This window comes from Quercus robur, chromosome 5 (genome assembly GCF_932294415.1).
Source record: "Quercus robur chromosome 5, dhQueRobu3.1, whole genome shotgun sequence".
Classification (NCBI taxonomy): domain Eukaryota; kingdom Viridiplantae; phylum Streptophyta; class Magnoliopsida; order Fagales; family Fagaceae; genus Quercus; species Quercus robur.
In genome coordinates, this window is record NC_065538.1 from 11,206,934 (window position 1) to 11,225,411 (window position 18,478).

The 18,478-nt window shown below is 38.3% G+C and overlaps 1 protein-coding gene and 1 long non-coding RNA gene across 4 annotated transcripts; one reads left to right on the forward strand and one right to left on the reverse strand.

Moving 5' to 3' along the window:
• Positions 1–3,505: 3,505 nt before the first annotated feature.
• LOC126727790 (protein MAIN-LIKE 1-like) lies at positions 3,506–4,411 on the reverse strand. Its single transcript, XM_050433706.1, has 3 exons — positions 3,885–4,411; positions 3,689–3,776; positions 3,506–3,514 (listed from the first exon to the last, which is right to left on the reverse strand). Exons 1-3 carry the CDS (start codon positions 4,409–4,411, stop codon positions 3,506–3,508), a joined length of 624 nt encoding a protein of 207 aa, XP_050289663.1.
• Positions 4,412–14,438: 10,027 nt separating this feature from the next.
• Positions 14,439–17,567, forward strand: LOC126725135 (uncharacterized). 3 transcript variants are annotated; one of them, XR_007655323.1, is made up of 4 exons: positions 14,439–14,667; positions 15,457–15,842; positions 16,913–17,057; positions 17,191–17,567. It is a non-coding gene; the product is annotated as an uncharacterized LOC126725135 (long non-coding RNA). The 3 variants fall into 3 exon arrangements; XR_007655324.1 differs by having other exon boundaries at positions 15,501–15,842; XR_007655325.1 differs by lacking the exon at positions 15,457–15,842 and having other exon boundaries at positions 14,442–14,667.
• Positions 17,568–18,478: the final 911 nt, after the last annotated feature.

An 18,478-nucleotide genomic window follows, 5' to 3' on the forward strand; every position in this document is an offset into this window, starting at 1 on the left:
GCCGACCCCCAAACTTATCAACCTCAGCGAGGGGTTCATTAAAATCACCCACAATTATCCAAGGTTTACTATGAAGATCAGTAACTTTAGTAAGGTTTTCCCACAACACTTGTCTCTCCCCAATTCTAGGACTAGCGTACATAGCAGAAAAAATCCAAGAAAGGTTAGTAGGTAATACCTTTACTTCGACATGAATTTCTTGCTCTGTGCTCGCAAGCAGCAAAATCCCAACTTTGTTTGAATTCCAAAGCAGCCAAATACCGCCCGCGTAACCCATTGACTCCAGATGAATAGCACCATCAAACGGAAGGCGATCACTAATCTTCTTTGCTCTGTCTCCCCCAACCCGCGTTTCCATAACCACCAAAATAGCAGGATTATGATTCCTAACTAACTCACTAACATACCTCTGAAAATTGGGCTTCAGAGCACCCCTACAATTCCACACTATAACATTCATAACTAAAAAGAAAAGAAGGAACAGACAATCAAACAGAAGAGTCAAAATCTCCTCTTCCCACTTCAAACTCCATCCCAACCAAGCCATCCTTTCCTTTGAACTTCCCTTCCTTTGGAACAGAATTATCCCCTACTTCAACATTTCTAAGAACAACTCCTTCAGCCCTGTAACCTTGCTGAATATTGGCACTGGCTTGATTACCAAAATGGCCTTCGGGCAGAGTTAAAACCCCATCATGAGGATGAGTCCGAATAGAGCCACTCGCCTCCCTCACTCCACTATTATCTCCACTAGGCTTACTTTGCTCCTCCCTGGAATTGTCTGTAGGAAAATTTCCCTTAAACTGTCCACCGTCGACTGGAAGAGCTTCCTCCACACTAGCGCCACCAGCCAGTCGGACAAACCCATCTCGAGAACGAGCAACACCTTTTCTGAACTCATCGTAGCCCTGCCGACAAGCTTGAATCTCCACCTCGGTTCGGCCACTAGCTGTAAACTGGAAAGAGTCACCGGGGCACTCACCATCGCCTCCCTTACCCAAAGCAATCCCACCTGAATAGTTATTCACAATGAAATGACCCATGTCTGGCTTAGACACCACCCGAATTGCCCTATTCCTTGCTAAGATTCTTTTGCCCTTAATTGAACGGCTGAATCGGGCTTCATGATGCTCATCCACCTTATTTCTACCATTGTGTAGAACTCGGCCCACATTCGAAGGCCCAACAAACTCAGCACCCTTTTTAATATCAAAAACACTCCCCGTAACTCCTTTCGATTCTTGCCTAAGCCCATGAGCTGTCTGGCCCAGTCCGTGTCCAGCATGGCCCTCAGTATTACCTGTAAAGTTTGTTCTCTTCTGCCCAGGTTTTCTACGTGCCACTAGCATCCAAGGGCCGTATCCATCCTCCTCTGTGCCAGTACTTCTGTTATTCGATGTCCCACTACCTGTGTCAGTACTATGCAAGTCATGCGAGCCACGTTGATCCGGTCCTTGGTTCGTACTCTTCTTCACACCACCACTAATCGGACCACCTTCCACCGGTGTTTCAGGCTTTTTAATGATGAGCGGGCAAGCTTCTATCCTATGCCCTATCCTCCCACATGAGAAACAAAGCCTGTGAATCCCTTCGTAAATCACAGGCTGCTCAAATCTACCAATGAGCACAGTGTTGATAAGTGGTTTGGTAATGTCTAGCTGGATACAGAGTCTAGCATATTTCCCCCTGGCTTCCATGGCGGTATGGGAATCAATCCGAAGGATCCTCCCTATGGCTTCACCAATTTGTTTAGGCACTTCCGTCTCATACAACTCCATAGGTAATGCGTGAAGCCTAACCCAAATCGCGATAGACGAAACACTGGCACAATCCGGCTTGAAAAAAGGTTCCCAAGGCCTAATGGACAAAAAATGCCCTGTAATGAACCACGGTCCATTTTTGAGAATTGCCTCCATATCTTCTTTCAGCGAGAATCTTACTGAGTAGAACTCCTTACCGAGATCAACACAGTCCAATGACCCAGCCGGCTTCCATAGCATATTAAGTTTACTCTGAAGAACACCGAGTCAATTGCTCTGACGTAGAGCTTAAAGATCAATGCTTTGGACCACAGTTTCCTAATACGGAGTTTGGTCTCCCTCGTAAGCTTCACTGCTGCTAGCCCCTCACGAAGCTGTTCCACCTCATCATTTGAATCGGCCTCCATGTCCATAAGGTCCGAGAAATCGAAAGCCTTTGCATAGGCTCCTGGGATCTCTCCCACCGGTTTATCTTTGAAAGTTTTCTTTGCATCCCCCCACGGGGTCTGGCTTCCCTGCGAATGCCCACTCTCACTTAAACCATCGTTGAAATCAGCATGATGACCCTCTTTAACTTTTTTCTTGCTCCTGGATAGCTTGGCTTCCTCCTCGCTAGACAATACTCTGTTTTTCATCTCCGCTTCAGAGGCAAGAGCAGTGTGGCACCTTTGGGTTTGGCCTGTTTAGGTAGAGCTGTCCTCTTTCAACATAAGTTAAACTTTCCAGTTGGAGAAAATGATAGCCCACTAGATTTTCTTCTCTCTCTCTCTCCTTCTTCTTTTATTTTTTATTTTATTTTTTCTTTCTGGTGTAGCAACCCAGATGATAACTCCAAAATAAAAAACTAATAACCAGCTGGGTTCACGTTCCACACAAAGACATTCAAGACCCTTCCTTAAAAGATTTCATAGAATATGCCCTCCACCATTTAAAATCATAACCGTCCATTATCCACATTCTCAGTCTTTCTCTCCACTCGGTTAATTCAGCTGCACGCCCTTCCATCAACACCTCAGTTTTCTTTTGATGTGGATTTTGTGCCGGCAAAAAGTTTTGAAAGGTGGTCAAGAAGAAACAGAGAATTATGGTCCAAATGGAGATTAAGAAGGAATGGTAGATGGTAGTGAAGGGCAGCAACTCAGATTGTTAGAATGTCAGATATGAAGTTGAAGGTAAAGAAAAAAGAAAAAAGAAAAAAAAAATCCCAAAATCCATACCGGCCGAAGTTTTAGTTTCGGCTGGAATTTATCGAAATGCCTCGGAATGCCCGAAACACACCGGAATGGCATGGAATTTTGTTTGAGGTGGAACAAGGGCCAGAATGGAACGGAATTCATAACATTGCTTTAGGCTTCTTCTATATGATTTCCACCACGAATGTTGTCTGCGTGAAATCAAAACTCCGGGAAGTTGTGGTTTCAACTAAGCTTACGCTCTTGAAGGTTCTTGCACAATGGTTCATGAATATAGGATCAAGAATAAAAGGAACCTCAGCTCCTTTATTTTGCATTGAAAGGAAGGCTTTTCTAGATTTTCTATGCTATGGTATGGCCTTCTTAGGTTAAAAGTTATGCTACATGGTGGATGCAAATTAAAAACCAACAAAAGTCATTTATCAAGTAGGAGTCACATTACGTATCTTGAGATCTCGCTCAAGCAAACATCTAATGAGAGTCAGGAGAACTCTCTACTTGGCCTGTCGTACAATATGCGAGCAGCGAACCCAAATAATTTTTGTACGGCTCCTAGACAATCTGCAATGATCCAACAGATGCAAACAACCATATTAACAATATAATTAGAAAAAATGTGTAACGAATGTGAACAATAGATATAACTCTGAAATAAAAAATGTTTATTCATTCCAAAGTGAATTGTAAGTACAAAAACTACATGCCAAAGCGGTTCCCACTTGTAAGGCACGATACCTGATTTGGCTGTAGCGAAGCAAGCGACACATGATAGGCACGTAGGACGTGCATTGCATGTTCAGTTGTTATCTTAGCCCCTTTCCATCTAGCAAACAACACAGACATAACCTTCATATTAGTTACTTACATAATTCCTATGCGAAAAAAGTTAATGCGGAAATGTAAAACGATAACTATCTAAGATGCTACATACCTGATAGCAAGTGGACCTGGGGGCAGTGCTTGGTGTGGATGCCTCATCATAGGAAATATGTGTGGAAACCTCGCCCACACCCACAACTGCACCAATAGCAATGCACTGCCAATCTGCTTAGCTGTCTTCTCTGATGCCTTACAAAGGTGTCTATAGAGCCAACTTAGTGCTGCACTACCCCAACTATAATTCTTTCCGTTGTTGATTGAATTGAAAAATTGCAGATACATAATTGAGATCCGTTCACCAGACTTGTCCATAAACAACGTACCACCTAACATCTCTAGTATGTAAAACCGAGCATACAGTTGCACAAGCTCCTTAGGGGCGTCAACTGGGAGAGGGTTGCTAAACCAATCCTCAAGCCATTTGGCTTTTACCCTCGGCCCTTCCATCACTGCAGTGTTCTTATTACTACCAACTTCTTTGTTCGGTGGCCTATGCCCTAGCAAGTTGCCGCAGAGTTCGCCCCAATCGACCATCTCGGTATATCCCACCACCGACAAGCCATCTACAGGTACCCCCATTATAACCTCCATATCTTGTAGTATGATGGTTATCTCACCATGGGGCAAGTGGAATGAGTGCGTCTCCGGCCGTCATCTCTCCACCAACGTCATGATCAATGCGTGGTCAAGGTCCATATGTGGGACCCGAAGTAGTCCATCTAACCTTGCATCTGTGATATAAGCGGCAATTCGTGGATCTAACCCACCTTCAAGCAGACCTTTCTCTCAGTAATGACAAGTCAGTACACCTCGCACTTCCTGCAAATAGAGCAACTTAGTATTAATAATAATTAGAGTAGCACGTAATAATTACGCTTCAAACTTAAATGCCAAAAATCTTTCTACTACATATATTGAACAAGTGCATACCTCGCCTTCCAAAGGAGCATCCCAAAGCAAACTTGAACGATGCACATCCTGCCTCATCAACAAAGTCTGTATAGAGGGTCCTGCTCCATGTGGGTCCATATCTGGCATTTGGTGACAACAACATGACAGTCTTATTTATTTATTTTTAATTATAAACATATTTGACTGAAAATGGCAATAATATATATCTAATGCAGCCTTCACTGATTTCATAAAAAAAATGTACTAAACTTTAGAATGTTAAGTAGATTACAACATATTCAGCTAATAGAAATAGAATATATCAGTATACAAGATAAAACATTTTCACCCCTAAATAAATAAATGAGAAAGCCACAACTTTCAGATGGAAGAAATTTCTAAAATGAAAGTCTCTCTATTAAAAAAAATTACACCACAAAATACCCATATATACCCACAAATACCCACATCATATTAATTTTGATTTTGAAACTTACAAACTAAAATGAGAGATCATATTTCTTGTGTTGTAAATGCCCATTATTAACAGTATTCTCTATCATAGCAATCCAATCCAGTTTTGTCAATTTCATCATTGATATTCTTTGATTGGATCATTTCTACAATTAAAAAATATAGGGACTTCCATAATTTTCCATTAATTTGGTTAGGCAGTCAATTGACTTTATGCTTCTTAATGCAATTGTTGGCTGTTTACATCATTAAATTTCAATAAAGCACTCTTTAATATTGCATTTGCTAACTTACTTTCTCTGTGCTATAAGCGGTCCTATCTAATAAATTTTCAATTCCTTTTTGGAGTAAAGAATTCACAAACCCTCATTCACTTGTCTTATTGATTTCTATTGTTAACCGATTGCCTCAATGAGAACTCTAACTATGTCCCACAATGACTAATTGCTCTAATAACACATGAAAATGTTCATTAAAAACAAAAAAAAAATAAAAAAATAAAAAAAATAAAAAATTACACCTGCTAACAAACGGCTTGTATTTCTACGGTTGGTCAAATCTCCTCACTAAGGACCAAACCTGGTTACATGAATTAAAGTAAACCCTCTTTCATTCTTGCTTCATAAGCCCTCTGTTTTGTGTCAAGAAAGAGCTTCTTATTTTAGTTTTTGGACGAGCAAAAACATGAAGATTTAAGTCCTTACTGAAGCTATTTTAAAATCTTAGTGTCAGTTTAAGGAATCAAAAAGATTTAAGTCCTGAATACACGGTTAATTAGGATTTAGAAAGCATGATCATATGTGACTTGGTTTATAGTTTTAGATCTGCATTATCTGATCTGATTTTATGTTGAGTGGTGTTGGTTAATCTAGGCTGGAGTAGGTTAAATGGAATTGTATAGACTGGTCTTGGTTGGTTTAGTACACTTAGGGTTAGGGTTCATTCATGCAAACATTTTTCCTTTTAAGAAAGAAAACAAAGAAGAGCAGCTTGATTCTATAGGTCTAGGGCTCTAGATGTTATGATCTTCCAGGAAATTGGTGTCACTTTCTGGTTTTTATTGAAGTTTTGGACTTTTCCTTGATGTCTTATTGCGTTGAACCTTTGCCTGATGCTTCGGAGGATAGTATTGTTTGTTGGAAGCATTAGGTTTAACAAAATGTGGAATTTTTACCTGTAATTTTAACACTAATAATGGTTAAAGACCCTAGTTACTTGTGCATCGGCTTCTCCATGGGGCATACTTACAAACCAATTACTATGTTAATGGTTTGATTTGGCATGAAACACAAGCACTAGGTAAATCCGTGTGAATGGATTAAACAAAATAGTTGACTTCTTACCCTATTTTTTTTTCAATTGAAAAGTTGATTAATCTGGTAAGGCTAGAGCATTTAGGTTATCATAGATTAAGACATGTGTCTAGATTATCATAAATTATAGAGTGGTGTTTAAAACATTTCTGCACCTCTAACTTTATTATTATATAGTATTTGATTTTTTGAGTCATGAACATATGATCTATTTGTCTGTTTTATTCCTTTTTTTTTTCCTTTTCTAAATTAGCATAACATACCCAATTTCAATTTTCATTGATGTTAAGAATTATATAATACAATGTATTTGTTTTACATATGTTCATAAAGGGTGCTAAACTTCTCAACAAATGAAACCCATTTCTTCCCCATAAAAGACATCAATATAGACATGCAGACTCATCTTAAGCCTTCAAAATTTGATGTAATTTTTTTTCAATCATTAAAGAAATCCAACAAACACATCAATACCCGGTTTTTATCAACTCACTCTCACTTTCTCAATTTCGCTACCATCTCACTCTAACTCTCCCACAAATACCCACAAATACCCAATGCTCAAACTGAAGATGCAAGTTGAGCGAGACATACCTTGTGATTCCAAACTAAAGATGCAAACCGAAGATGCAAATTGAAGATGTAAATTGAGTGAGACCGAGACTGAGAGGGACACCGAGACCGAGAGGGAGACTGAAAATGAGAGCGATAGCGACACTGAGAATGAGAGCGACAGTGACACTGAGAGGGAGATTCAGAGCGTGTGGGAGAGTTAGAGTGAGATGTAGCGAGATTGAGAGAGGGAGATTCTGAAAGTGAGGGACGAGATTGAGACAGGGGTTCTTAGAGTTTAATGGAAATAGACTAGAACAGTACTCGAGCTCGTGAAGCTCGAGTACTAACTACAATATTTAAATCCCAGATGCCATGTCATTGTGCCATGGTGGAATAGAAAAGTGGGGTACTCGAGGTTGGTGAGCTCGAGTACTATAAAAAGTGGTAGATCTCCATTTAGTTCCAAAACAATGTTTTGTTGCTAAAAATTTCAAAAAAAGGTGGTATTTGGCCATTTTGGCCCTAGTTTTTCATTAAAAATAAATAAATGGTCAGATTCAAATGTGTAAAATCTATAGCCAAGATTAAAGGGGGTACCGTACCCCCTAAAAAAATGGGGGTACAGTAGAATGACCCTTGATAATAATGATATCCCAAAGGCTGGAGTAGTAAATTATGGTAACTAATTTTAAATGATATGAAACTATATAAGACATTTAAGATTTTGCACATAGTAAATCTTTATAATAAATTAAGAAAATCTTCATGTAAGCTAGAGAATCTTGAAGATTGGAGAAATATATGAGTATTGCTACAATTACAAACTATTTTAAAATATTTTTACAAATTATTGATGTGACCAATTTTTTACTGATTTTCATTTAGACCCACCATTAATATTACTTTTTCATTTACTAATAATCACTCACCATGTAACGACCCAAGGAAAAGTGGTAACCACATCTGCGCTATACTTTAAAATATCTGTACAAATTATTAATGTGACCAATTTTTTTACTGATTTTCATTTAGATCCACCATTAATATTACTTTTTCATTTTCCAATAATCACTCACCATGTAACGACCCAAGAAAAAGTGCTAGCTACATCTGCGCTATACCTCAAAAAGACTGGTCACAATTGAGGCTCCTTGCAGTTGTTAATAAAGCCTAGTTCAACCTAGTAAATACCAGATGTGGGACTCATCACACACCCACACACATCACACAATCAATCAAATTGTGACGTCACAATCTCCCCCACTTAAATCCCTAATATCCTCGTTAGGGCTCACTTTGTGGAGTAGTGTCTCTGAGCCCACACGGGATTACCGGGCCGGCTCTGATACCATATGTAACGACTCAAGGAAAAGTGCTAGCCACATCTGCGCTATACCTCAAAAGGACCAGTCACAATTGAGGCTCTTTGTAGTTGTTAATAAAGCTCAGTTCAACCTAGTAAATACCAGATGTGGGACTCATCACACATTCATACACATCACACAATCAATCAAATTGAGGCATCACACACCACTTTAGCAGTTTGTAAAATATTTTGAATAAAGTTTGTATCTCTAATATTACTCAAAATTTAAAAGAGCAAGAACACGAAGAGAAAAAAGGAGAAGCAAAACAGAATGTAGTTAGATTAAATAATTAATGGAAGTTACAGTAATAGAATCTGAATCCTAATAATTAAATGACTTTTTTTTTGTTTGGTTTTCTGTATAATATATATATATATATATATTGTGTAAATAACAGAATCCAACCTACGTAGCTTATATTAAAATAAATTGGCTGCATTAGCATGAATAACAATAGAAACTAGTGGTGCAACATCTTCCATCCACACAACAAAGTCAAATATTTAAAGCATATCTCGTAATTTAATGAGTAACCTTATAACCTTCTTTCTTTGTATGAGAGTAAAGTAATTTATGAAAAGAACTATAACAACGCTAGACATCGTCAATTAGCAGACCATCAGGACACAATATATCAGAGTCATTTTGTAGGGCTGACATAAGTGAGAGGCGGTCCCCTTCCAAGACAGCGTGAGTGAAGCTAAGTTCCATCGCTAGTTGAAGACCAGATAGAGCTGCTATTGCCTTGATAGCCTGGGGACTGTAAGCTTGATTTATCGGTCGAGATTGAGACGCCAGGACAAGTCCATCACTATTCCAAATGACAGTACCAACTTTTGCTTTATTATCCTTGGCAAAACCCGATCCGTTGAAGTTTATTTTGACAAAACCTAGTGGTAGGGGGCACTAGCGAACTAGAGGGGTAATCAGAGGGGGCTGTGGTGGTGGTTACATAGCCAGAAATTCATTAAGCGATCCTTGGAAACCTGTGGTATGAGATGGAGAGCATACTTGGTTATGCTGATTCCAGATAGACCATATGGTAATAGCAAACAAGTCTGGGTTGCTGTGTTCATTGAAAATCCATGCAGCCAATTTTGTGAAGTATTCAGATTGTGTTGTTTGCTGAAAACCCAAAGCTCTACATTAAACTAGACCACCTCTAGTTCTCAGAATGACCAGAGAGCATGAAGCACCAACTCTAGGCAGAAACTAATTGGTTTTTGATGTTATCAGAATTTGAATCACAAATTTCTTATTCAATGATAAAAAACTTTATCACTTGAACTAATTGAAACTCATAAAGAAATTGTTAATTTCCTACCTCGATCGATACACAAATTTTCATTTATATAAGTCATTAAATTGGAACGATTAATGCCCTTATAATATTTCAAGGGTTTGGCTTACCTTCAATACTTTTTTAACTGAAATATCTTTTGGTTTTAATGAGAAACTGCAACATCACCAACTAACTAAATAAAATATGAAGATCAAGGATGGTAGTTATAAGCAGAGATCAAGGACACCTCCCAGTGAGTCTTTCTCGTATGATGAGGAATACCACCATGAGCGTAGAAACAGAAGCTCATCTTCCAAAGGCCTAGGGAATGATGTGATGCGCAGAACACTTAAACAAATCTTTAGATCACCTTTCACATGCAGGATTGAGGAAGGGAGACTTCCTCGGCGGTTCACTCAACCCACGTTCACCATATACAATGGTCGTACAAACCCTGTGGAGCACGTAAATCACTTCAACCAGAGAATGATTGTACAGTCTAAGAATGAGACCTTGATATGCAAGGTATTTCCATCTAGCTTGGGGCCTGTGGCGATGAGGTGGTTTGATGGTCTGGGTGCATGTTTTATTGACTCCTTCAAGGAGTTCACCCAAGCTTTTGGGTCTTATTTTATTACTTGTAGTAGGGTTCCTCGGCCCTCCATGTCCATGTCCATGCGAGAAAGTGAGACCCTGAAAACATACTCGGATAAGTACTAGGAGATGTTTAATAAGAATGATGGGGATTTTGATGACGTGGCTATAAGGACCTTTAAGGTCGGACTGCCCACTGAGCATGATTTGAGAAAATCCTTGACCAAGAAGCCGGTAAGGAGTGTTCATCGGCTTATGGATTGCATTAATGAGTACAAGCAGGTTGAGGAGACCAACAAAAAGGCAAGGGGAAATGTAAGGTTATCCCTTAGGAGAGGAGGGATTTCAGGTCGGATAGATACAACAATAACAGACCTCAAAGGGATTTTACGGGATAATCTGGATCTATAGCTCCTCAGGTGGTTAACATTGTGTTCCGAGAACCAGTGCATCAAGTCTTGGGGTAGATCAAGAATGAGCCACACTTCAAATGGCCAAACAAAATAGGAGGAGACCTCTTGAGGTGCAACCAAAGCCTCCATTGCCAATACTACCAGGAGCGGGGGCATACCATCGAGGATTGCAGAACTCTGTGGAACCATTTGGAGCAATTGATCAGAGAAGGAAGGTTAAAATAGTTTTTGTATCGACTTAACGGGCAAGGGGACCAATCAAGGTCAGGGGCTCAGGGGAACGCTTCTTCAAGGCCCCCATTAGGCACAATTAATGTTATCTTTGCTACACCTGGGAGGACTGGTTCTCATCCTTCCAGGGTGATGTTTATAGCTCGACTACTAGCTGAGGACTCTAATTCTGAGCTGAAGAGGGCTGGAGTGGGAATTCGACCGGCATTGAGTTTTTCAGACAAGGAAAAGATGGGAACCATCCAGCCATATGATGATGCTTTGATGGTCACTCTCAGAATAGGAGGGTGTGATGTGAAGAGGGTGATGGTAGACCAGTGTAGTAGTGCAGAGATTATGTACCATGACTTATATAGAGGGATGAACTTAAAGCCTAAAGATCTGATAGCCTATTATTCACCTTTGGTGAGTTTTGATGGGAAGGTAGTTATCCCAAGGGGTCAAATTAGGTTGCCCGTGTATACAGGTTCAAAGATGGTTGAAATGGACTTCATTGTGGTGGATGCATACTCTCCCTACACTGCCATTGTGGCCAGACCTTGGCTTCATGCCCTAAGGGTCGTTTCTTCAACTCTGCATTTAAAGGTGAAGTATCCATCAGGGGGCCGGATTGAGGAGCTTGTGGGGAGTCAATCCATGGCTAAGCAATACCTCGTGGCTGCCATCATGCATCAGCTTGCGGCTGAGTCCTCGGCCGCTACTGAGGTGGACTCATAGCAATCAAGGATTTCGGTCCTATCTACGAATGCGATGTCGGGAGAGGCAAAGTGTGAGAGGTTGGAGGAAATTGCCATAGATGGCGATTTGAAAAAGTTTTTTTAAGTTAGAACTCAGTTGCCTCCTCGGGAGAAGGAAGAACTGTTAGCATTTCTTAGGAGGAATATTCATGTGTTTGCCTGGAATGCCTATGAGGCTTTTGGGTAGATCCTGTAGCAAAATCCTCAGCCGTTGGATCCGCATCATGCTGTAGAATATGGGGGATAGGGAGCCGTAAAAATTTAATGAAGACGCGTCTCGAATGCCAAAGCATCAGGAGCGTGCCTTGGGCAATTAAAAAGGCGTATTCGCAGTTAGAGGTGGGATACGATGAGCACAGAACAACTACAGTGACATCGAAATCCTCCTTTCTCCTCGAGGAGCTAGGAAGAAGAATTTTGAGGGACTATTGTACGGGTGATAGGCCCAGGAATGCACATATATTGGGTCGGGGGCCCAATCCGAGGATAGGAATAGTTCGAGGACAAGTAAAAACCTTCCTAAGAGTCTGTGTTAGTAAATGAAAAAGTTAGTTTTGGTCATAAGAGCCCATAAGGGTGGTCCGAGGATGAATGCCTCCTCGGCTAACCAAAGCCGAGGTCCAAAGGGGTGGTCTGCTGTCCAGGGGAACGTTCTAGGAAATTCTATTGACACAGATAAGCATTACAGAAACATAAGATAGGGGAGAGTCCCAAAATATCTAAGAAGAGAGTTGATACCACCGCATTGAATGCTCTGCAGTTAAACCTTTGGCTGCATTAATGTGAAAGTGATACTTGAACAGTGGTTTTCAGCCTTACAACTACTACAAAAAGATTTCAAGAAGGTGCTGATAGGACAAATATCAACACCAACCATCTGACCTGCATGTGGAGGGTAAAGATGAAAGGGGAGGATAGTATAAAAGAAGAAGGAGGCAATGAGAGAAGGGAATCGAGAAACTAAGGGAAAAACACTATAGCAATCAAGAATTGTATTTGTAATCAAACTTGAGAGAAATATTTAAGAACTGACCTCCTCGGACTGTGCCGAGAACGATTTTCTTTAGTTTAAACTTGTCTATCTTCATTCTCTTGTCATCTAAATCCACTTTAGTTGTTATTTGATTTATTAAAACCCAGTTTTCCAACCCACTCTTTACAAGTTCATTGTTTTGGGCTTTTTGGGCCTAAGTTCATCCACCTTTTTGGGTTAGGAACTCAAATCTGGTCTTTACAATTATTATTATTATTATTGTAGGGTCACAATTTGGGGCCCAAGCCTAAAATGTATGGAGTCTTGGTCCAATGAGCCCAATACAATAAATTTGTAGAGAATGAATTGGAAACTTGGACCTTAGCGAATTAAATGATCGACCAATAGGTTTTGATGATAAAGAAAGAAAGATAACATAAGTTCACTAGGGAAAGACGTCCTCGAATTTTACCTGAGGATGTTGATTCTTAAATATTGTTCTTAATACTTTGTTACAAGTCTGGTCTCCAGATTGCTCTGGGACTTCTTTTTTCCCTTCTCCTCTATTTTATATTGTCTTCCTCTCATTTCCACTGTCCACGTGTAGATTTAGATTGATAGTGTTGATATTTGTCCCATCAGCCCTTCCCCAAAGTCTTTGGGAGTGGTTGTAAAGATTGAAAAGTATGGTTCAGTTAGTTGCAGAGCATTTAATGCAATAGTAGCAACTTTCTCTTAGATATTTCCATGTCTTCCTTTGTCCTGTTCTTTCTTAATACTTATTCTCTTCTATGGAATGGTCTGGAGTGTCGCTCTTAATGGCAGACCATTCCCTTTGTCCTCGACCTTGCCTGGCAGAGGAGGAGTTCTTCCCCAGACTGGGGCCCTTGGCCCAACATATACAAGGTATGGGCTCCCTGGTCTTTCACCCCTACAATTATTATTGTTATACAAATAATTGTTTGACAAATTAAAATTTAAAATTTTGTGGATAACAATTCAAATGAATTTTCTTTTACAAATAAACTTAGAGTTTATATTATATGTAGCTATTTTATATTCTCAAATATAGAAAAAATTATATATATTATATATAAACTTAATTAGTAAAATTTAATACACATTTAATTGTGCATGTTTATAAATGTATCACATACATATGCATGAGTTATAAGCTAGTTTCATTAATAAAAATAAAACCTAGCTTATTGAAAATTCTTTAAAATTTTATTTTCTAATTAATTTTTTAGTTTTAATTGTACTGGAATTTTTTTTATAAATATTTTAGAATATTAAAAATGAATTTAATAGTATTTTATGATTACTAATTTGAATGACAGCATACCAAATCAGACTTAAGATCTTGTAAAAAGTAAAACTTCATCATAAGTTTGCTTGCAAATGAAGATTATTCTTATTTGAGGGAGGGGAAAAACATGTTTGGCTTTACTTATTTATCTCTTTTCTAAAGTTTAAATAAAATAAAATGTGTAAAACTTTAGGCCCATCTTAAGTTTTTGGGTAAAACATATTGCACTGACCAAATGAGGTATACCATTGAAGTTATTTTTACTGTTTTTCTCAGAGGATACCATTGAAGTTAATTTTGCTTAAAAAAAAGATAACATTATTATTTTTCATAAATTGATTGAATTCAATTAGATAAGCTAAGATAGCCAAAAACATAAAAAGTGTTGAGAAAATAATAAATAAATAAAACAATAATTTGCTAACTGAAAAAAAACGAAAAACACCTATAACTTTGACAAAATTGCGTGTCACTCAATACTCGAAAGTTGAAGCCAACATAACAAATGAGCGGTTTTTGTTTTCAGTATCCGGGGTTTGGTTTCTGACTATTGATCGATTCGATTGACTGCTTGCCATGAGCCCCAGCAGAAACCCAACGAGTTTTCTTCACCATCGTCTTCTGCATCATCAGCAATGGAGACTCAGCTCCTCCACCGCAGCCACCACCAAAAGAGTCATTAGCTCGGCGTTACAGGTTTCTTAGGCCCATGCACTTGGCTGTCAATGTTGTTGTTGGAAGTCCCTTTCCTTTTCTTATTCCTCAGCTTTGTAATTTTTTGTTTACCTTAATTTATTGTGTTTATTTCGTATACAAAGTGATTAAATTTATAAAATGGTGATATGGGTTTTGAGATTTCAGCTTCAAAGAATTGTTTTTAAGCTTATTAAGTGCTTTTCTTGATATTGTTTTGGTGATATGGGTATTCTTAACAGTTATGGTTTTAGTCTTATTTCCTAAGTATTCCTTGATACAATCACAGAGAGAAGGGAGGAGGGGGTATTCTGATTAAATGGGATTTGGTGTTCCAAGTTTGAGCTTGTGTGGGATTTATGATTCTCCTTATTTGCTGAGAAACAGTGTGAGAATATGTTGACTCTAGCCTCTATGGATTTAGATCTTAATTGGTTATGTAACATCTAATTACTTCTTACTCTTTTCCTTCCAAAAGAAAAAAAAAGGAGGTTTTTGCTCTGTTCTCCTCCGATGCACTAAAGAGTCTAGGAATGCTTATGCAGAAGAGTGGTGATGCGGTTAATATGCTGGAGTATTAGGGCTGAAATAAACATATATTGTAGTTCCAAACGAAGAAGCCAGAATGAATCTGGAGAATTAGAGGGGAAATAAATCTTGCAATTCTCTCAAATTACTGTAAAACTTTCAAATTCTTCGGCAATTGATTATTTTCATTGTTCCTTTTTTGGGTTTAGAGAAATGAAACTTGAGCACTGTAGTTGACTACTTGAATTGTTATCATTGTTGAAGTTTTATATACAGGGCATTTGAAGTAAGGAGCATTTGGATTGCAGGGCCAATAATTTAATTCCTTTACCTTCTACCCAAGCATGAAGGGGATAACCTTTGCTTCCACCACATCGTGCACTGGGGGGAAGTTGGGGAGAAGAGGGGATGGATTGCTTGGGCATTTGGAAATTGTCTGGTTACTATATGATAAGACAAATATATATAATAATAAAAAAATAATTAAAAAAAAAAAAAAAACATGGAGGCTGTGTATTCACTATTCATTCCAAAGTTGATAGATTATAATCTTTTATGCTTTGATCCTATATGATGGTCGTTAGTGCTTATTCAAGGCTAGGCATGATACAGTTAAAGATGAGTTTGCTGTGTGTCAACTCAAGAAGAAGGTATACCATATGATCAAAAATCTTGATCACAGGTGTCTTATTCCTCTGTAAAGTACTTGTCCATATGAGTTTTTTTTTTTTTGGGGGGGGGGGGGGGGGGGGGGGGGTGGGGGGGGGGTGGTGAAGGGGTTGATATGGGTATAATGTCTGTAACTTAAATGTATTTTAGCTAGTGCCAGTTCATCTTGTAATAAAAGAACAAACTTAGGATGGAGAAAATTGAGGGTTTCAATGAGAAAGGATAGAACCCTAGGTGGCTTCAATGAGAAGACCTTAGCATCAACTCTCTTCTACCAAAATGTGTAACATTCCTCATAAAAAGGATGCATATTGCTTCATTTGGGGAATTCTGGAGTTTGTTGTTGACGACCTTTCTTCTTGTTTTGTTAAAATGGTAGTAACAGGAATATCTAGAGGCATTCTTCTGCATTACTAGAGCCTTATGGTTGCCTAATCAGAGTGATGTTTTTGGCTATTTGACATGGATCTTACAGCCAATGGTCAAGTAAAAGACTTGTCTATCCTTATAAGTTACAAACAAAAATCATGATTCATGACCATTTTCTCATTAGCATAATCAGTACGGATTATTCGGGTGTGGGAAAAGAGTAAAGACATAAACATAATCATTACAAAAGGTGGGAGAAAAAGACAAACAAAATGCATTTCTTGCAAAAATTATTTACTGGCCAGCTAAAGCTCTGCTACTTGTGATTAAAATCGTTTACAAGTAATCTTTGGCTTTATACATGTCTATGATGAGCAATATGTTGAATCAAAGTTAGTATCAATTCCTTTAGATGTGCTAGTATCTTGCATCGCATACTGTAACATTAAGTAGGATGGAGTTATTCATGTGCCTCATTTGGAGCTTATAATTATGTAGGTGAGTAGCAACATATTCTTTTTGCTTAAACTAACTCACCTATTTAAAATTGAGAGTAAGGCTGCCTACCAATCACCTTTCCCAAACCTCGCAAAAGTGGGAGTTTTGTGCATTAGATATGATTATTTTAATATATTGGATCTACATCTGTTGATCATCTTTAATATCTTGTTTGGTGTCTCAGTCAGGTTTGAGAAGGAAAAATTGGAATATACAAGAAAACTTCAGGGGTGGTAAACTGGTTTCATTACATTGAAATGGAAGTAGAGTGAGCAGTCTGATAAAGGAAATATATTCCTTGCATGTTATGATCCTATATAGTTTGAGAGGTATTCATATCTAGTTTTGTGGCCAAACTTGGTTTTTTCCTGTGTTTCTATGTAGTTTTTCTATATAACTAGTAAGTTTTTTATTCTCTAAATATGCTTGTTATGAGTTTCTGTGAACTTCATACTTTTATAGCCTACGTCTTTATGCGGACAAAGAAGAAAGATGAGCACATAGAGGAAGAAATTGCAACACCAGTTTCAACTTTCAACCACAGCTGCAAAAACTTCTCCTCTTGCTGAAAATCCCTTCCCCCCTCGCCACCCATCACAGAGCCTGTGATGTTGCGGGAACAAATTCCAGAGAATCAGCAATGCAAACTGTTCAAGTGAATGTTGGAAGAGAAAAGGAAGAACAAATCGAATGATCATGAAGAAAAGAAGCGCATTAAGAAAAAGCCATTCTCAAACAGATTATTTGAGTAATATCTATCCCTAGTTTCTAATTTTTAATACTATCAATGAACATTTTCCTTCGTTGTTACATGAAGTTTTATTTATCATTTATTCAAATATCAATGAGTCTCCCAATTGTCTACATAAAATCATGTGCAAAAACGTCATCTAATTTCATTGAAGTTCTTTAGATCATTGTTGTTCAATGCAAGAATAATGTTGGTGTTATTCGATAAAAGATGGTGCGGACTAGTGACTTCCATGTTCTGCTACTTGGAGAGCAGATGACCCATTTATCTTTTTCATGTAACAAATGTTTCATCAACAGAGATCACTCAAATTTTCTGTTCTAGGTGAAGACTTGAGGGGCGGAACCTCAATTTTTCCCAGCCAAAATCACTCAAATTGGTGGTTGAATGAGCCATCAGCCCTCGGCTAAAAGACAACTACTGAAAATGATAATAACAATAAGATCTCCTCATTGCATTCAACGATCTTAGGATACAATTTTTGACATTTAACTTTATTAAATGGGAAGTGGCCCAGCCATTAGCCCAACAGTCTAGGTCCGACCCTGATGCTAAGCCCCTATCAAACCAAGCCCCGGATTGGTGCTTGTAACCATTGATTTCAATGAATCATATCACTAGGGAGTATGCATTCAACCCACTAACTTAACAAAACCAACCCAACCTAATGCATTGGATTGGTTTCATGAGTTGTGCATTGGGTTGAAATTTTATTTTGGGCCTTAGATAGTTCTTTTCCATCCATATGACCCAACTCAAAGCATCTTTTATATATATATATATATATATATATATATTTCATTACCTTATTTTAATTTGTTTGGTTTGACTATTTTGGTATTTTGAAAATTAGTTTTGATAAAGTTAGAAATTTGGAATATAATTTAGACATTTATGTGAATTGTAAAAATTGATTAAAAGATGAATAGTTGATGAAAGTCCAATTTTTATAAGAGATGAAATGGTTAAGCATAACTCACTGACCCAACTCAACCCAAC

Excerpts from the sequence above, each read along its gene's own strand:
- LOC126727790 (XM_050433706.1), bottom strand. The coding sequence starts at position 4,411 with ATGGGGGTACCTGTAGATGGCTTGTCGGTGGTGGGATATACCGAGATG. Across the intron at positions 3,777-3,884 it reads CCAGGTCCACTTGCTATCAG|ATGGAAAGGGGCTAAGATAA; the intron begins GTATGTAGCATC and ends GTTGTTTGCTAG.